The following is a 21,536-nucleotide window of genomic DNA, read 5'->3' as shown; positions in this document are numbered from 1 at the left end:
CTGCTGTCTAACTACAGTGGAGCCCCGTTCGTTTGAACGATTCCTCATGCAAACTAACGGGGTTAGTTTTTAATTTGAACAACTAGTAACCCTAAATAGGCTGAAGTTTGTGTGAATTGGCTGCCCTGCTCTTTGTTATTGTTTTGGTGGTTCGATTCAGTTGGCAGTTACTAGCAGCGAATATTTCATTTTTCGATCGGATTTCTTCCATAACCGTTGGGAAAACGCAATGTGAAACAGATTAAACACGGTAGATCAGTGCAAATAAATCGTGTTTATGTGCATTGTCCGCATTAGCAAATGATGTCATATTGAGAATGACATTTGAACCATTTTTAATTTGCACGTCGTGCAAACCAACGGGGTTCAAATTAAAAAGTGTTCAGATTAAAAACGGTCAAACGAACGGGGGTCCACGGTACCAAGTTAGTTATTTTCAATTTTTCAATGGCAGGCATTGAAAATCAATAGTTTTCTAGTCATCTATTGGTGCAAATAGCTTAGAAATCTATTAGGAATTAACTGAATTATAAGCCGAAGCGTGAAAACGCATTACCACTTTGATGACGTCATTTCCAACAACCAATCACGAAGTTAGGATTTCTAGGCTTCATTATTTCCAAATTTTCCAATAGTGCGCACTTAAAAATCAATAGTTTTTTTATTCCTGTAGATGCGTAGAAGATTTTCCGATCGATTGGTGTCCTACGACAAAAAAAAGGAAGATGTCTTCAACGTGGGGGAAGGGTTGATAATGGGAACAATCTTTGAACAATCTGTTAGGTAACAGGAAAGCAGCAGGTTTGTTCTTGGTTTTGTTGAATTGTTTCCAAATGCATTTCTTCGCCAGAACCACTGTGTTCTCTCGTGATTTGGTTTGAATATCTTTATCAAAGCTTGAAACGTCGTGATTTAAATCTACAAATTCATTGTATGGCAATGATCTAGGCTAAAAACAGCGAGTTTGGAAAATGTAAATTGTACTCAGTGATTGATATCTTTTCTCCTCTGCTAGGTTTGCGATGAAACCTTAATATTTTGCTATGTTGATAGGCAGAACGAGAAATTAGTTCGTTCATGTTCTCTAAATATTCTTAAATTTCTTTTGGGTTACAGGATCCCAACATTGGTTATAGAAGTATCGAATTGTAGCATACACTTTGACCTAATAATGTTCAAATTTCATATCTTTATACGAAATCCGTAGAAAGGTCCGTAGTACTAATATTAAGGAGAGGAACTGTGCTTATAGGTGAATACAATCGTAGTTCTACGTCAAGCTTAATTTATTATTTATTTATTTATTTATTATGTCACAAATTTAATATGTATGACCGACCAGTTGTAAAAAACAGTTGCTTTTTATGTAGATTCATTTATTTCAAATTTTAGATTACCAGATATTGAATATTCTTAGCAACTTACATAGTATGTTTACAAATTCTACGGACCTATCCGGTTTGGTTCAAAAGCCGCATCAGCGCCCGTCCAAAGAAAATGGTCTGATCCATCGTACAATTGACATACTCTACGACGGTCGTGGTTTGATTGGCACAGACAAGATCCGCTCCCGGTAGCCCAAACCCGGTGCCGCCATTCTGTCCGATTGCGCTACATGCAAACCATATCACACCGGCAGCCAGCAGAATCAGCAGTAGCTTTCCAATGCAACCACACCAACCACTACAGCCACAGGAAGAACAGCAGCAGCAGCACTGATCATCATCACCTCGCCGGTTGTTTCGTTGAACTCCGCGGAAAACGGCCTCTGCCCGATACGATGGTCCAGATGGACCACTGGCGCGCTTGTAGCTGAACAAAGACTTCCGAATATCAGCGGCCCTTTGTTCCTTCTTGGACAGACTGCTGCCCATTTGCGTTCCGTTGTTTGTTCTATCACTTGAAACTGTCTGTAGTGGAGCTGACTGATTCCGATTCGAAAGTGGAGCTAATAATATATAAATAAATTGGCTTAAACCACTCGATCTACGCAGCTGTGTGTGTGTTTATGTGCTTGCTTGTTGCATCTACGCTGCTCTGGGTCTGATGGTCGGCAACGTTCAGAAACACAGAACAAAAACTGTGCAGGCAGAACGATAAGCTGATAATTTTCGCTAAGTTGAGAATAATTGCTGATGTGTGCAAAATTTTAGCGTCTAAGATTATTCTTCCGTCCGTAGTGTAACGAATTCAAATGTTCATAATTTAAATTACATATTGGATACTTAAATTTTCGTTGGTCTCTTGATAACCGATTAACTTTTATCGGAAATGGCAAGTTGGGTATATTTTTTTGATGCCTACTGACAGGGAGGGAAGTTGTTTTGAAAATTTGATTTTTGTAAATAATTATACAAACATTAAAGATTTGTATTACCTAACAGATTACTAATACATAAAAAATTGGGAGAGGACCTTCAATTTATCTGCTTTAAAACAGCAATCAGAATTTTCGGCAGCATGCTGGAGGTTCATTCATTGCTATAAAAAGGTGTGATTAAATTCTGATAAATTCTAACTTAAAAGCGAAAAACAAACAACCATGTTTAATTTTAAATTGACAGTTGGAACAAAAGTAACAATTTATTTTGGTTATGCTTAACACGAGATTTATTTATCTAGGTAGAGTTACAGCACAGGCACGGTGAGTCATAGCAACAAGTTTCCTTTCGCTGTTTATTTCAACGCGCTGCGTTGCGATCGTCTCCATACGAACCAGACTACGCCTCCTGCGACCAACAGCCAAAAAAAGCAAAATCCGCCGCCGCCACCCTTCCGATTACTTCGTTGCACGCCTCTGTAAACGGCACTGGCACGATGACTTGGACCCGAAGGCTCACCGGCACGCTGGTACTCGTACAAAGACTGCCTAATATTAGCTGCTCGCTGCTGTTTTTTGGACCCCGAGCCGCCCATTTTTGTTTGTTGTAACCTGAAACAATTTGATTGAAGGTAAAACGAATTCTCCGACTTTTGTTCACTACCCACCGGTTTGGAAATAAAAGTGTATACTTCTTTCATTCATCAACAAAAGCTTCCTATCGACTGTTGGGAATTTGGATATTATTGCACACGCACACGCACGCAAACTACAGACTGGAAACAAACCAAAACATCAAACGGCTTTGCAGTGTCACCAGATTTGCTGAATTGCGAAACATTATCCCGTCGTATGGTCACAGAGTTTTTTAGGCGTTTCTGTTTTTGATTCGTTTTTTTCCAAAACTATATAAACTATCACCACAATTTGTTTCACTGTGAAAAATTATTCATATACCTACGTCAAAGCATTCAGTGGACTATCATCACCGAACTTTTTCACAATTGAATTCCACTTCTATTTTTATTCACGACAGATACATATTTCGCCTACGACTTGCAGACTTCATCAGTGTCTGTTTTCGAATAGTTCGAAAAGACACTGAGTTCGGTTCACTCATCAACCACTTCCAGTTCATCGCCGTCAATACAGTCACTGTCCGTGGGAGGCGAACGTTATTTTCTCTAGAGCCACTTCGTATCAGATATCTAGTTTCCGACTCATTAATCGTGCCCCCGAAACACGCTCGTTGCACATCACTCGCTTCAGGGTAGATTTGATTAGCTGCGTCAATTGATTGCGAAAACCGTTCTCATGCATTCTCTCGACTGGATCATACGCTGCCTTAAAATCCTCAAAACTGAGATACGTGGGCACGTTATACTTCCGACATTTCTGGAAGTTTCTTGCTATTGGGAATAGACGGTGGTGTGGTGGTGTTGAGCAGCGTAATGCCACGGTAACTATAGATAGGACATAGATGGGACCAACCACAGTTTCCGTCTATTCCTCCGGGAGCTACTCTTTCTCCCAAATCCTTGAAATGATCTATATAAGCGCTGTTGGTAGTGCGGTTGTTTGCCATTTTTGTAATGTTCTGCAGGGAGCCGGTGGCTCTATTATTCTATAGGCACTCCCAGGTTTACTTCCGTTCCGTCTTCTCTTGTTATATTGGCATTGAGATGCCCCTGGAACCTCGCGCTCGTTTGTGAGCAGGTTTTCCTCTACTTTCCCATACATATCAGACTTCAGTGTGTACCCTTTACGAGATTGGTACACCTTCGTCATTAGCTCGCAGTAGTCGCTTCGATTACCGCTCATCGGATGCGGCCGTCACAAGCTCAACCCTCGCCGCGTCTCGAAGCAACTCGAGAGTGTCCCCGAGAGGTGCACGGTACACGGTACACTCGATCCATTGTGATCCGTTGCTGATCAATCGCGTCAGTTTGTCTGAAAACCATACATGTTCGTCCATTATCTGACATAGCTGGTCTCGGTCGACCGTGTCGTACGCTGCTTTGAAGTTCATAAAGAGAGTTCTAACACATGCGGTAACGGGTTCATTATATCCGAAGACGGTACGATCAGAGCACATCCCTGGCACGACAGCTGTCAGCTGAAGCCGCCTCCGGTAGTGGTGGTAATAGAGGTAGACAACAAATTTTGAAACAAAATTTACACGAGACAACGCATGTATTTAATGCTGCGCAGTATGACGAATGCAGCGTGTTGTTTCCCCTCTGTCGTGTATCGTAAAAAATTACACTATCTAAAGTCAGAATTTTTCCTATCTTACGTTGCCGATAACAGAAAAAACGAACTTCTTTCACTATCTACATCCCACATGCAACAAATTTTCTGAAGCATAAAACCGTATGATTGCGTAATTCTTACAGCTGCTGTCAAATTTGACGCAAAATCGAGCCAGCAAGCCTGGCTCAAACGGCTTCAATGAAAATGTATGAGAATGACGTTCGTGCCAGGGATGTGGATCAGAGCCGTAGGGTGACACTATGACGCCCTTGGCGAAGATCCGATTTACCACTCCCTCGTTTCTTAAATCAGATTTCTTTCCAAGTTTGGACAAGATCGTGGAGCAGAGTCTGGACCACATTTTTGATCAGATTTTGGACCAAATATTGGACCACTTTCTGGACCAAAACCGGACTTTATACCTGGGCCATATTTATCAAATTTTGGATCGGATCCTGGAATTGGACCTCGTTTCAAGTACGATTCTGCAGCACATTTTTCATCCGATTTTTATGGGCCAGGTTTTGGACCTGGAGTCTATTTGAGGCCACAGTTTTTTAACCACCAACCAGATTTTAGATCAGGTTTTGAGCTAGATTTTGAACCTGCCACTATCATTGTGGAGCACATTTTTTTATCAACTTTTATTTCAGATTTTGGACCACAAATCAAAAACCATCTTTTGGATAAGACTGTAACCACATTTTGGGGGCTCATTTTTGATCAGATTTGATTTGAAGAACCAGATTCTGGACCTGGACCACATTCTGGATCTGAAACAGATCTTGGAGCTACATCAGATTCCAGACCAGATTTCGGGTCACATTTTTCTCAGATTTGGACCAGATTTTTGGATATTTTGAGCCACATTTATGATTAAATTTCGGACCAGATTCTGGATCATGTTTTGGAACAGACTCTTGACCTGGACTTAATTTCAGACCACATTTTCATCAAATTTTCCAGATTTTGTAACAAATTTTGGAACAGATTTGAACTAGATTCTGGACCAGATTTTTATCAAATTTGAACCAGTTTTTGGATATATCGGACCACACTTTTGAACAGATTTTGGGTCACATTTTAATCAGATTTTAACTAATATTTTCTGTAATGGTGGTTCTACAATTGATGAACGTTGGACGGTAAGTGAATGTAATGAAAATTTTTGGTAATGGAGGGGAAGAGTCTAAATGTAGGACAAACTGGATGCTGGGACGCAACGACTTTAAGACTTCGGAAGCCCTCAACCCAACCGGTTACCGAACAGTACAAGCGACGTCCAGCAAAACATCCCTACCAGAATGTAGGCGGAATGAACGCAAGCGATCACGACTATCTACTAGCGTGTATCGATAGTCCATACGACATAATCGTTTTAACCAAAACCTGGCTTGGCGAACGAACCTCCTCTACACAAATCTTCGGACCGAACTACGAAGTCTCCCGTTGTGACCGGAGTGCGCACAACAGTCGAAAATCAACGGGCGGTGGCGTTTTAGTAGCGGTTCATCTCAAGGTCTCTGTCTTAGAACACAACGACTGGTTACCTGTTGAGCAAGTTTGGGTGACTATAAATTTATTCGATCGCTCTCTATACCTGTGCGCTGTCTATTTCCCACCGGATTGAGTAAGGACACAATTTCTTCGGCAGCCTCCGCCTCTGATGATTTGCTAATTCTGGGAGATTTTACCCTTCCCGAGATTAGTTGGCGTGAACGCGGCAACGGCGCTCTGTTCGACGACTTCAGTTCTGTAACTCCTCCCCCGTTCGACTGCTATAGTACAGCCACTGTGCAGCAAATTAACAAAATCACCAATGAAAACGGACGCTGTTTGGATCTCTGTTTCGCTAGTGTTTGCAGTCAGGCTCCAGAATCTATTACGAATATTTTAAATTATATCATCGACCGCCACGTGCCGAAAAAGACGATACGCATAGAGCCGCACCTGCCTTGGATAAATGCAACGCTACGTCGCCTTAAATTTGAAAAAAAGCCTGCCTTGAGAAGGCATTCAAGGTATTAAACCCAATCTCTGCGAAACCACTATCAGGCTCTCAACAAGCGCTACAAAAAGTTTAGCCGACACTGCTTTCGCAAATACCTAACTAACGTTGAGCGTAAACCCCACACCCCCACAACGGAAAGACGACGGTCTGCCATCAGCCATGTTCCTTGGAAGCGACACTGCGACCAAATTGGATATGGTTTGTCAACTGTTCTGGCGAGAAATTCTCCACCGTCTTTGCCGATGAAAGGCTGTCCGAAAAAGAAGTATCGACTGCTCTAGGCAGCGTTCCAAATCTCAGCGATTCTCTCACTAACCTGACTATTGATGATTCTATGATCAAGCAGGCCGCTTTGAAGTTGAAAAGCTCAACTTCCAGTGGACCGGATGGTGTACCTTCTACTACTAATAACTAATCTACTAATAACGCTCACTACATCCCAGACAGATGTTATCCGCACTGACCTCTCCGCCGCCTTGCAAAACTGAACAAACTGGGCATAGAAAGGCCGCTGCTTCAGTGGTTTAAATCGTATCTGTCGAACCGTCCTATTAACGGGTCTATCAATGGCTTCACCTCACCAGCTTTCACCGCTTTTTCTGGAGTCCCACAAGGTAGCCATCGCGGACCGTTGGTCTTTCTTATTTATTTCAACGACGTCAATTTAATGCTCAAAGGTCCTCGGCTTGTGTTCACCGACGAACTGAAACTGTTTTCGAAAGTTAACGATTCATCGGACACCCTCGCACTCCAGGAGCAACTGTTGATGTTCGCTGGATGGTGCAAACACAATCGCTTTGTATTTTGTTCTCGAGAAAGCTGAATCCTATAATAATCGATTACCGATTGTCAAGCGTACCCTTACACCGTGTAGATTGCGTCAAGGATCTTGGGGTACTGCTGGACTCTAAATTGACTTTCAAACAGCATGTTTTATTCGAACCATGGAATGATCCGTTCCGGCTACCAAGCTACGAACAGCGCAGCAGATTAATCAACTTGGACACCCTGCAAACACGTCGGAACGTAACTAGAGCCGTCTTCGTATCAGATGTTCTGACATCCCGCAATGACTGTCCCTGGATTCTAGGAAGACTCGACATCTTAATTTGGCCTCGCTTAACGCGGAACAATTCCTTCTTACATATACCGCACCGGCGAACTAATTATAGTACTTTCGGTACTATAACCGGCTTACGACGGAACTTCAACCGTTTTGTGTCCTACTTCGACTTTGACGTCAGCCGCAACAAGCTGAAAACCCGATTTAGAATTCTTGCTACAGCAAAGTTTCGTTAATTGGTGGTTCGTTAATTGGGCGGTTCGTTAATTGGGTGTTCGCTAATTGGGCTATGTGACAACTTGAATGTCAAAATTGTATGGAATTTTCGAGTTTAGAAATTTCTAACAACTGTCAGTCGGCCCAATTAGCGAATCAGCTAGAGTGCAGTCGTGGCCCAATTAACGAATTCAGGCTGTATTAGTATTTAAGTACCGCCATCCGGGGTGAGATTTTGCCAAAAACGAAAAATGTTTATTTGTGAAAATTTGTTATATCTAAAGAAACTGGTGACCTAAATTCAAAATGATGATGAACATAACATATTTATTCATAACTTAGAATGGAACATAGATAATATTAGCAAACTATTTAGCCTAAACAGGGTTTCAAAGCTCGCGATCAAAAATACTCGGAAATAACGCTTGTAAAAAATGTTCCGCATAAACCAACCCAAACAAGAAATCGCATCAACTTGCAATTTTGAAGGTATATAAACTAATCATTTATAATGTATTGAAAAGTTATTATGCGTTGGATAAGTTTTGATTACGAAAATAATATTTTTCGAAACTTTGTACTTTTCAAGCTTCACGGGGGTGAGATTGTGCCAAGCCATAATGATCGATCCAATTTGTGGATTTCACATACACAACAAAAATACGTCAGTATACACCAGTACACTCACATTCGTTACTATTGAGCACAATATTTCGACAGATAAGATTGCATCATCCATTTTGGAGCAAACAGCATCATGGTCTGCTAAATAATTTAAACAAATTTTTACTTTTTCTCTGGAAATTCCAGATACTTCGAATAAACACTATAATATAAGACGAATATATTATACCGTGAATAAACTGCCAGTTTTAAGGAGGGGGAGGGAGTGGGATAGGCCACATGTTCTGTGGCCGCGGGTTCTCGAACGAAGTAATGGTTACTTTCGTTAAATGATCAAATATGTATGCCCACTTAGGATACACCGCTTCATATATCTCTCCCTTGTTAACCCTAGAAACGCTACTGGCTATATAAAGGCTGTCCATTGACTACAAACTCATTTTTAGTTATTTCAGACCTCTTCGGGTTTTTTCGTTCATACTTTTTGTAGGATGCGTTGTTTTTGGCCGATCCCCTGCCCCTAGTAGTCCACTTAGGGACGATTCAAAAATGACGTCCACTAAATTTCTGCTTTTTTAGACCCCCCCTCCCCCCTCTGTCCGATTGTATCACAAAACTCAACCTCCCCCCCCCCCTTTTGGACGTCAAAGGCTCTAACAACTTTCAATTGCAAATCGCCACAAATCAATGAAGAAATGAAGTTTTGGTTTCAATTGAAGAGCACCGCTCCGCTTTAAAACAACTTCAATCTGCATCGGCGAGGCAGTTTTCACTACATCGTGACGATAGCTTTTAAAGTTTATTTTGTACTTATCTATCAAATATTTAGTAAAAGGCTACAAACTTTGATTGCAAATGAACTGAAAATGATTTACATATACCCTTTAATGTAACGCATGGTATAATTAATCTAGTGTAACATAGGTAAATCGTGCCCGACTTTCGGCGCCGTCAGCTGAAACAATTACCAGCATCAATTGAAGCTTGCTTGAAAGATTCTGTTCAACAAATGAAACAAGTTGCTTTTTGAGTGAAGAGAAGATAGGAGAGAATCAGCTTTATTTATTTGTTTCGACGATGTCGGGTCCTCTTGCGATCTTCTGAAGTAAGATAAATTCGAAAATCGAAATAAATCGATCAGTTTTTGTAGCCTTTTTCTGAGAATAAATTTTCTTCGGCGGATGTCACATTTGCCTAGACCCCCCCCCCCCCCCCTCTGTCACAACCTGTCACAAAATTGACACCCCCCTCCCCCCCAGAAGCAGTGGACGTCATTATTGAATGATCCCTTAGTTCATGGACGGCCCCATATGAACAACTTTATACTGATATTTATGTGTATTGTTTATAAACATGCTAATGTTCACTGTTTAGGTTTTTAGCCTAACTTTATGTTTTTGGCACAATGTCACCCCCTAGAAGGGTGAGATTGTGCCAAAGTTCATGCACTTCCAGTAAAATTAGGGTTCATTGTAACTAAACCATCTCTACGGTAGTTGTTAATTGAACAATTTAGTATATATTGACAGGTTTGAAAACAACTTAGTTCCTAAATTGTGTGTATATTGAGCTAAAGAACAAAAATATATGCTTTTTTGGCACAATCTCGCCCCGGATGACGGTAGTCAGTAGGATAGAAAAATCTGTTCACTTTTAATTAATAAACAAATATACTGAAAGAGCGGAAAAGTGAGAGAGGGGGGGTATTGGTAGCTACGCTTAACAAGTAGTCGTTTTGACTCCGACCTTCTGTCCAATGCTGGAAGGTGCATGACGTTTTGGAAGTCGCAGAAAATGTCGCCTTTAACCAGAAAACTTATTCCCGCCATTTGTTGGTCGTCCGTTCAACTTTTCCCTCGTTGCTTGTGTTATTATGGTATTACTGGGCAAGAAAATATAATAAACTCTTCAATCGTTGTGTGATCCTTAAAAGGACCCATAGTTTGATTATCATAACTCTAGCTTGCAATAAACTTGCACTAACGCACCTAACGTAATTCTCTTTTCGGTAAGTTGGATGCGATCGACGGTCATCGTGTATGGTCATGAGTCACGATGAAATACCAGTCCAGGCCAGGTTGCCAACTGCAAGTGACATGGCATAATTCTGATCGTTTTGCTGTCGCGAGCAGCATATTTCCTGCCAATTTCAGAACTTCAGCAGTCAGATATTCCATCACGGCAGCGAGACGAGTGCTCTAGCTCCAACACGCTCAGCATACTTTCCTTTCCTCAGCAGCTTTCGCCAACGAAAACCGCTGACCGAATGACGATGCCATGCGCAGTAAAAGGCATAGCAGCCAAAACCATATTGCAGCCACTGGTGGATGAGTCGATTCGATGGATTATTCGGTTTGTTGGCGTCTCGCTTGGTGAATTTCGATGTCTTCGTTGCCTTATCCGGGGAAGCAGCAACAGCTGAAGCTCAACAATTTTCGATCGGATTTTATAGGGCGTAAATTAAATACAATCATAAGGAAGCATAACCCATAGCTCATATCGTATATATTTCTGTCATCCGTGCTAGGGAAGCACTGATGAGGGAATATGACAATAATTCAATTTTTTAATGGTGCGCATTGAAAATCAATAGTTTTTTATATTTTCAATATTTTGAAATCGATTTTCCGATCAATTTTTGTAAATATCTTGGAAATCTATTGACAATTGACTGAATTATAAGCCAAAGCGTGAAAACGCGTTTCTGTTTTGATGACGTCATTTCCAACAACCAATCACGAAGCGAGAATTCTGGTAAAACATAGGTTCATTATTTTCAATTTTTCAATAGTTCAACATCAAGAATTCATAATTTTCTTCATTTGGGCCAATTCTTAGAAGATATTCCAATCGATTGGTGTAAGAATATAGAAAGTCGATCGGGAAACCACTAAGCTATTAGCGTTCAAAACCTGACCACTCTTCGAGAAAGATTTTTTGGAATTACCCCCTATACCAGCTACCTTCCAGAAAGGCGTATTCCTACGTCAAAATGAAAAAATAAAATACGTGTATTTCAACCCCGGATGTATTACATGCCTTTTTGATATTTTTTTGAAACGATGATTCTACAATTGATATAAGGGACGGTAAGAGAAAGTAATGAAGAAGGATTTTTTGGGAATGGAGGGGAAAGAGTGGAAAGGAGGGGGGGGGGGTAATAGGTAGCTACGCTTAACAAGTTGTCGTTGTGACTCCTATCTTTTGTCCAATGCTGGAAGGTGGATGGGTCGAACCAAGCTACAATCAGAGATTATAACCGAATTTGAACCCACAACACCCGCCAGGGCATGTGGTTCGCTGGTACTTGTACCTTTGAACCATAGAGGCGCTGGACAAAAGAAGTCTGCACAACCCCCCTTATTAACCGTAGCGACATGGGTTGGGCTATTTTTACTTTCTAGAAGGTGTAAATATCATTCTGAATTTGAACTGGATTTAATGTAAACAGACGCGATGACAGTCGTGTTTCTGCCACTTGCTATAAACTGAATGCAATAGGATATTCAAGCGAAAGGAAAGCTCGGTGCAATTATATTTTCAAATAAATCCGATAAACTCATATGTAAATTCATAATTGAAATAACCAAAAAGATTAAAGCAAAACTCAATATGCCCGACCAGACCCGGCCGAGATTTTTGGCACACTTATACTATATAACTTTAGCTGCCAGTAAGTGCCTATTTACGGAAAAAAATACTTGTAAAAACGGTAAAATTTGTGCTTTAAATCAATTTTTAAAGCAAATAAAGCAACATATGATATTTACACCTTCTAGAAAGTTACGTATTTTGATGGTATCAAAAAGTTTGTAGAACACGTCGAACCTGTTAGATGAGGTTTTGTGTACAAAAAGTTTAAAAAACTGATTTTAAGGGGGTCACGACAGAAAGTCAACAATATCTCGCAAACCATATGATGCAGATACTTAGTATCTTCGACAAAGTTGGATGAAATTCAAAGGTCTACAACTTTGCCGAACACATGACCATGCTATCTAGTTCCTTTGAAAAATTATTTTCTTCAAATTTGGTATCCCCTTAATATCTAATTATATGAAAACTAGCTGACCCGACAAACTTCGTATTGCCACAAATTAAACTGTGTTGTACATAAATCGTGAATCTCGGATGGCCTTTCTCACAATCTTGAGTTTTGCAAGTTTCTGGGGAGTTCATGGGTGTTTTAATATACAAATTTTCCTCATAGTAAAGTAGAAAACAATTCCCCCGCCTGATAAAATAAAGCGGATAGCATTTAAATATTCGCTATCATTACAAACCATTTCGCCGAATACCATTTTGCGGAACACCAATTCCCGGTTGACCGTAACGCGGAATATAGAATTTCGCAGAATACCATTTCGCGAAAAACCTTACACGTGATGTACCATTTCACGGAAAATCTTTTCGTAGAAAGTACCATTTCGCAGGAGTGACCCAACTGAAGGAAAGTAATAGAGGTCAGTAGATCTAGGAAAATAAATAAACCTAGATAGAGGTGATCTCTACGGGGGGACTGTCTCCCGCAGTGGCCGGCGAATCCGACGGTTGGTCGCCGGCAACACTCGCGGCCTGTGGCCGTCTCGCGCTGAATTATCTAATGTTACTATTGATAGTTTTTGGTGGTCTTGTTATTGATTAATGTTTTATGAAAAAATCTAAAATTTCTCGAGTTCGATTAGTTTTTAAGTTACGCAAAAATTTCTGTTTTATTTGTATGATAGTCCTTATCCCCCTAACACAGGGGTGAGGGGTCTGAAACCACCATTAAAAAAATTCCTGCCTCCAAAACCCCTCACATGCCAAATTTGGTTCCATTTGCTTGATTACTTCGCGAGTTAAGAGGAAATTTGTATTTTATTTGCATAGGAGCCCCCCCTCTTAAAAAGGTAAGGGGTCCTAATTCATAGCAGAAAAAATTCATGCCTCCAAAAACACTCACATGTCAAATATGGTTCCATTTGCTTGATTAGTTCTCGAGTTATGAGGAAATTTGTATTTTATTTGTATGGAAGCCCCCATCTTAAAAGGGAGAGGGGTCATTATTCCCCTCCTAAAAAGGAGAGGGGTCTCAATTCACCATAGAAAAAAATTGCCTACAAAAACACCCACATGCTAAATTTGGTTCCATTTGCTTGATTAGTTCTCGAGTTATGAGGAAATTTGTATCTCCTCCTGAAGTAGGGTGGGGTCTCAAGTCACCATAGAAAAAATTCTTGTCTCCAGAAACACCCACATGTAAAATTTTGTTCCATTTGCTTGATTAGTTCTCGAGTTATGCAGAAATTTGTGTTTGATTTGGATGGGAGCCCCTCTTAGTGGGGGGAGGGGTCCCTAACCATCATAAGAATCTTCCCTGGCCCCAAAAACCCCTACATGCAAATTTTCACGCCAATCTGATCAGTAATTTTCGATTCTATAAGGAACATACGGACAGACAGACAGAAATCCATTTTTATAGGTATAGATATGTTTGACCGCATTTCAAAGTCAAGACTAAAACACGAGGTTGGTCTATCAGATTTTAAGCCAACAACTTGATTTTGGAATAGATCTATATATATAAAAATGAAATGCTGTTCGTGTGTCCGGTATAGACTCGCAAACCGCTCAACGGATTTTGATGAAACTTCGCATACATATTGCGTTTGATGTGAGGAATGTTGTTAGCATGGTTTGAGACCCCTACCCCTTCTAGAAGGGGGGGCTCCCATGCAAATGAAACACAAATTTCTTTATAACTCGGGAACTAATCAAGCAAATGGAACCAAATTTGGCATGTGAAGGTTTTTGGAGGCAGAAATTTTTTCCATGGTGGATTGAGAGCCCTCTTTCCTCTAAGAGGGGGGGCTCCCATACAAATAAAACCAAAATTTCCTCATAACTTGACTACTAATCAAGCAAAAGTAACCAAATTTGGCAAGTGGGGGTTTCTAAAGACAGGATTTTTTTCTATGGTTGTTTGAGACCCCTTCTCTTCTAGAAGGGGGGGGGGGGCTCCCATATAAATGAAACACACATTTCTTTATAACTAGGGAACTAATCAAGCAAATGGAACCAAATTTGGTATGTGAAGGTTTTTGGAGGTAGAATTTCTTTTTCTATGGTAGATTGAGAAACCTCCTTCTTGTAAGAGGGGGGCTCCCATACAAATAAAACACAAATTTCCCCACAACTCGACAATTAATCAAGCAAATGAATTTTGGGTTTACTGGAGGCAAATTTTTTTTCTATGGCGTATTGAGATTCCGCTCCTTTCTGGAAGGGGGGAGAGCTCTCATACAAATTAAACAGAATTTTTTGCAATATTTAAAAAGTAATCGAACTCGCGAGTGTTGCCGTCCATACTAAAATATAAGATAAATTTGGAACAAAATTGTTAAGAATAAATCGGTGAAGCCTAAATAATGGGTCAAATTTAATAAAAGTAAGATAATATAATACTTATTTTAAAAACAAAATTGAAGAGAAAATACATTGTTGAAATGAAAATATGAAGAAAATAATGTTGAGATTACACTTAGTTTATGGTTTCTGACCAATTTTCAACTGATTTCAATCGAACTGCACTGATATTTTATTACGATTTTGTCAACATTACCATTTTATGGGTTGGTGATAGAACCCAAATCGTTTCGTTGGACTTGCAGCTCGAGTCACAAATGCTGATGCGTTGGATTAGAAATTTACGGCATGATTTAGGAATATCTTGGGTTGTCAAAAAGAAAGCTCTTGGCTGAAAGATTACAATTAATCAAGTCTTCAGGATTATGCATGTACCCCCTTTTTAGAATGGCGTAGCAACGCGCGCCGGGTCCTGTAGTTATCCTATATTTTACATAATTTATTCACCTTTAGGTCAAGTAATAGTTCTGCTATCGAAGTTTTCTAGAATGTATAGTCATCTCGACAGGCAAGGAAATTCAGATAAAACTAACCAGGGAGAGGGTCATTGCAAGTAAATAGAACCGTCGAGGAAGAAGGTGGGAGCAAACTATTAAAATTTTTAGTTGATTTTATAAATTCAGAAGGCATGATTGATCAATCGACCGTATTACGTAGTTGCAACCATATATCTATGCAGGCCGCGGGGACCGCGGGGCGCTTGATAGCGGTCGGGTTTTAGGGTTTGGCGACGGATTCGCGTTATAAATACTGCCCACTAGCTGTTTGGTCTCGAGGGCCGAGAGATACGGGTGCGACTCAATGGTTTAAATTTTTTGTCGACTATCGCGAACGTCCAGGTCATGCTGCACTCAATTTACTTTGAGACAGTTCCAAGGGTCGAGCCCTGATAAGTTGATTGCAGCCTGATGGTTCAAGATTTGTCTTCCTATTGGTACATTTGTAGTTGTTTGTGTTGGAAAATTGATGGTGGGTGCGCGGTTGAGGACAACCAGTGAAAGGCGGAGCTGACAAGATCTCGGCTTCTACACTGTACTATCTCAGATTTTCAGCCTAGTGAGTTTAATACCCGGAGAAATTACATTTCTTTATTTAACTTTACAAAATTATCAGTATCTGCCTTTCGACTTTACTTCCCACTGCCGAATATTTATAAATTTCCTAATTTTCACTCCACTATTTTTGCCTCAGACTATTTAAGTAACTAATTCACCCAAGAATTACATTATTCCTATTAGTTCCCTTTGAAAATTTAATAGTTTGCTTTGAATCCAGCAATATTTAATAGTAAACATGTAATAAAAACAACAAGGTACTCACGTATCCATCACTATCCAGACAGGAAGCAATCGGCACCAGTTCCGCATTAACCAACGCCCAACCAGCTTTCGAATTCTGACCGTCACACATCAGTATCGATTCACCCAGCACGTCCCGTCCCTTGCGACCGGCGCGTCCAATCATCTGCCGATAGGTCAGCGCATTCATTTGGGTTCCCCCGAACAAGGGCGACCGAATAATGACCCGCCTTGCAGGCAGATTAACACCACTGCTCAGAGTACTGGTGGCTACGATGATTCTCAGCGTTCCGCTCTTGAAGCAACTCTCGATTATGTCCCGCTCGTCGGCTGTCAGTCCAGCGTGATGATACACACACCCATAGCGGGCGGTTTTTCCCAGGACCAGATCCAGTCCGGTGGGACAATTCCTTAGCAGACCGAGCGTCTGTTCAATTTTTTCCCGATCCATTTCGGTTCGAAGCTTGCGGCCTTGCTCCGTGTCCGATTTTTGAACCGTATAAATGAACTCGGCTAGGTGCAGCGTTAAACGTTCGCACCAATCCTTTGACGGACAGAAAACAATAACGGAACATCCTTCCAGGATGGTTTCCAAGCAAAGCTGCCCCAGGTTATCTTGGTCTCGCATAATTCCTTTGTATAAATCGGAGTCCAACTTTCGAATCAATTTGCCTTTGTTGTCGTAAATGCAGGTTCCCAGTTTGACCATTTCCTTCAGCTCGATGGGACGAAAATCCGTTCGGAAATGCTCCGCCCGTAGCCATTCGGTTAGCAGTTCCATATTAGGTAGAGTAGCCGACATGGCAACAATTTGAATCTTTTCGCTCAGCTTTTCACAAACAAAACGAACCTTCGTCAGCAGTAGCTCCAGAATGTAGCCCCTAGACGGGTCGGCAATTAGGTGGACTTCGTCCACCACTATCAACCCAACATCCGAAAGTTTCTGCTGTTCCAGCAGTCGGTTAACAATCGAATTAGCTTTTTCGATAGTGCAAACGGCCACATCGACACTGTCAAACCCCCCGGGTGCTGTGTGACCACCGAAAAACCCTTCAACGCGAATCCCAGCCGGACAGAGAATTTCCTGAAGGTAAAACATCTTCTCCCGAGCCACTGCCACGAAAGGCAGTATGATGAGTGCTTTCTTCTTACGTTCAACGACCGTTTTGGCGACCAGAAACTCGCTGACGATCGTTTTACCACCGGAAGTCGGTGCACTGTAGACTAGGTTTGCCAATTCTAGGATCACCTTGGCGTTTGCCAGACAATCCGATTGCCACTGGAACAGTTCGGTAATTCCTTTCTTTGCGTACGCTTTCGTAATTGCATCCGGTAAGCCCCAACTCGCTACCAGGCGAAGGTTTTTTGACATATTCAGTGACATCGAGAGCGCCGAAGGCGCTAAATTTTGCGACATTCGAATAGATTTTGAAGTGGAAAGACTACAGTTTGCTGCCTGCATCAAATTTGTCGAAAGATTCAGACTGCGATCTTGCCTTAAAGACTCAATTACGCTCTGCTTAGACTTTTCAACCTCTTGACTTAGTAGCAAGTCAATTTTCTGTCGTTCGTCAATCGAATTAGTCATGCAAAGCTGCGTAAAGCATACATTTTCCACCTCAACCGGTACTTCTTCCACACTAACATCATCCTCCTTCACTCGGAGCGATTCTTCCAAGGTGGAAAATTCTCTCAAATCTTCACTGCATATGAAATTGTTCAGCGAGTTGTGTACCGCCGGTTTAGTAACGTGCAACTGTTGAACAGGAGCTTCCAGAGTAAAAAAGCTTTGCTCGAAAAGATTGTCAAGCCCGTTCGAATTTGGAACTGAAGCAACCAAACTCTGACTGCGAGGCTGACGATCCATTGAAAAATCACTGCTTCCGAAGATCTTTTCAAAATCTTCACTGTTACGAGAAACTTTTGCATCCGTTGGACGTTCCACTTTATTCTAAAAAAGATAAAATAATTTATTTCTCTTCATTTAGGACACAACTTTTTTTTATCACAAACCGAAGAAACATCAAACTGAATATCTGATTCAAGCAGCTGGGAAATGTTAATTTCTTTTGGCAACTCATCTTTTTTGCTATCCGGCCGGTAGGCCGGCCCATCAAAACGGATATCACTTTCAAACAGTTCGGAAAAATTGTCCTTAATCAAATTTAAATGTTCACGACTCTCGCTTAACCGTTGACCGTCCCGCGGTGGTTGTTTTCCCTGCGGACGTTCTGCTGCCTCTGTTGCGTTGTTGATTGCCACAACCGAATCCGATTTGTTTCGCCGAACGGCCCGCCGGGATCGCGATTGTGTACCGATAGTTTTTAACCGTTCGCGGACACTTTTCTGACGCGATAAGCTTCCCGCTGCCACTCGTGTACAATTGGTTGGGGACTCTTCAACCACTTCCGCCGATAGGGGCTGCTCTTCGGAGGAGCTTTGCCGTTTGCTGGCGGCGGCTTTGGCCTGGCTAGAACGGGTGACTCGACGGCCACCACAGGGAGGAGGAGTTGAATGGTCATTTTTGGGGACTTGGTTCTCGATCGATTGTAACGTATGTTCTCCCAAGAAAAAAGACTGGGAGAAGCCGGACATTGATAATCTGATAAACTATTGATAACTAACTAAACTTGGTAATGCAAATTCCGATTGACACGTCTATACCTCTTTAAAAACGTAAAAAACTAAATAAAAATGTAAAAATACTTGTACAACCGAAAACTGGAAACGACCGGTGACCGTTTGACTGAGGAACGATCAATCATCAATGAAAGAAAAATACGAAAATACTGTTACTTTTCCCGCGGCACACGACACGGCGTGTTATGTTATGATTAGGGGTGCTCATGATAATGTGATGGTCGATATTTAAGAATTATATTGATCGATATTTTTATGCTATACGAACAGGGATACCACGTTTTCCCCGATTGCAAAAAAGAAATCCAAGGGGTTTCCAACAGGAGTGATTACTACGCACCTTCGAAAAAAGCTACATTTACTAGTAGTTACTTTACTGATTACCTCTGATTACCAGTAATCAATCTCTTGTGATTACTATAAATTAATCATGATTACCAATGATTTTACTGTGTTTCATTAACTTTAACTTTTCGTTATCATTAACTTTTCGTCGCAAAGCCCAATTTCGGAAGCAGTTTTTCCACAGAGAACAGACGTCCATTCAGGAGCAAATTTTTCAAGAATTCTTGGATAAAATTTCAAATTTAAATCACCTAATATGCTAGCGTCACCACCACTATAGTTTCCCAACTAAATGATTCTTCCCAAAAGCGGAATTCTGTTTATAGAAATGTAAATACTGCATTCTTCTTGCCAATCTGAACACAGCGAATATATTTTCATAAACAGAATTTTTGTTTCAAACAAAAAAATTGCTTTTGAAATTGGCAGAATCGATGACGACTAATTTCACCTTAAACTACTTTGTCCATTGAATTTAACTTTTGTAGTATATCCTTGTTTGCTGTACGTGTCAGGCAAATCAAACATCATTATACAAGTGATTGGCCATTTGCAGCTACACGTTCCCAGTCAGGTCTGATATAGTTTATGAAGCCAATAGCCTTCCCGGGATTAGCAGACCAAAGCTCACCGGAAGATAAACAACCCTTGTCGAGTAATTTAAATCTGCTCGTATATAACGCACCACAACTGCATTACAGATGTTCCGAAGTTTCACTTTCAAGATTGCAAAAGCGACAGATATTACCAACCCGACCAATGTTTTTAAAATGATATCTATACTCAGACAGTGCCCAGTTACTAGGCCAGTGTATGAACAAAGAGCTCTCTTATTGAGCTCTATGAGCTTTTTGGTGGTTTTTGCATAAATCTTTTGGACTGGTTACATCCTCTGACTGCCATCCAATTGGCTGTCACTTTTTGTTCTTCCCAGCGTCTAAGCTCCACTTTTATTGCGCAATTTGATATTCCGCAAAAAGGCTCCGGACCAATAAATTGTGAGTTAGGGCACAGAACAGAAGTGGAAGTCCGAACGATTCGGCGATCAAAACTGGTAACAGAGACTTTTTTGTTTTTCTTTTCCTTTGGGAAGGTTTTCGCATAGAAGCGAATAACAGCAAATAAGCAGAACGCTCGCTGCCAATCGCATAGCAGATTTCACATGCTTTCGTGTGCATTCGTATGCGTTCGTGTGTTTTCGTGGGAAAAAGCGACCTGCTACCGCCAGGTTCGCTAGTATCTGTAGAAAGTAGCATGTACGTGTTTGGATTTCTACTTCCACTTGTGTTCTGTGGTTAGAGCCTTCCTTTGCTAAGTCGTCTGCTATTTCATTGCCTTCAATGCCGCAGTGTCCTGGAACCCAATACAGATTGACTGAGTTCATTTGACATAGACGTCGCAAAGAAAGAATGCAATCCCAAACTAGTTTAGAAGTACATTTACAAGCACTTAGTGCCTTCAGTGCTGCTTGACTGTCAGAGCTTTCAGAGAAGATGCAAATATTTGCATGTTTATATATCCTCCTCAAGCAAACATTTACACATTCAATTATTGCAAAAATCTCCGCCTGAACACACAGTTGGCCATATTCCCATTGCCAGTGATATTTTTGTACCAGGGCCATAGATTCCAGCACCAGTTTTTTAACCAATTTTTGAGCATCAGTGAAAAATATCGTTGAGCCTTGACGAAATCATAGGAACTCTAATCTCCCGAACGTGGCGCGATGTTTCGCATACTTTGTAGGGAGTGTCATAGTTATCCTTAGGTTTCATCCAATCTCCATTCATACTTAACACAGGCCCTATTTTAAAGTAATTCAGAATGCTCATGTGACCAGGATGATCCGATGAAACATTTTTAAATTTATTAAGCCTCAGAGCACATCTCTCTGCTTCCGATTGCACAAATTCATGCAAAGGAAGCAGATTGAGAATTGCATCTAATGCTTTCGATGGAGTACTACGCATTGCTCCGGTTATTGCAATGCACGCAAGTCGTTGAAGTTTTGCAAGCTTTGATTCAGCAGTAGCCTCCTTTGTTTTTGGCCACCAGACTAACGAAGTTTACGTAATTTTCGGTTTTATAATAGATGTGTAGATCCAGTAGAATCAATATATATAGAATGCCAGTGTCGCTGTTTTTCTATAGGACTCATTGTGGTAAACATGATGCTAACAATCTGTACCAAGTCTGTGAATCGGGAGCTTCGTTGTCAAAGTTGCTCATTGTTATTTATCTGTTCTTTATCTGTACGCTGGCTGGTGCTGTCATCAGTGCGTTCTCCGCTGTTTTTATGCCAGTGAAATGGTTTTAAAGGCTCTTTTTCTTTTCGTCCGGATGAATAGAATCCCTCAA

The 21,536-nt window shown here is 41.0% G+C and overlaps 1 protein-coding gene across 1 annotated transcript in view; it reads right to left on the bottom strand.

Annotated features, from left to right (window-relative positions):
• The window catches only part of LOC128736810 (DNA polymerase theta), a 69,049-nt gene extending 50,261 nt beyond the window's left edge, over positions 1 to 18,788 (bottom strand). The window contains exons 1-2 of the mRNA XM_053831300.1: positions 18,185 to 18,788; positions 16,216 to 18,137 (exon numbers count right to left, since the gene is read on the bottom strand). Of these exons, the coding sequence (XP_053687275.1) occupies positions 16,216 to 18,137; positions 18,185 to 18,788 (2,526 nt within the window). The remainder of the gene's footprint in view (positions 1 to 16,215; positions 18,138 to 18,184) is intronic.
• Positions 18,789 to 21,536: the final 2,748 nt, after the last annotated feature.

This window comes from Sabethes cyaneus, chromosome 2 (assembly GCF_943734655.1).
Source record: "Sabethes cyaneus chromosome 2, idSabCyanKW18_F2, whole genome shotgun sequence".
In the NCBI taxonomy this organism is placed as follows: domain Eukaryota; kingdom Metazoa; phylum Arthropoda; class Insecta; order Diptera; family Culicidae; genus Sabethes; species Sabethes cyaneus.
The sequence above is the reverse complement of the archived record's forward strand: the minus strand, read 5'-3'. Positions and strand labels throughout refer to the sequence as shown.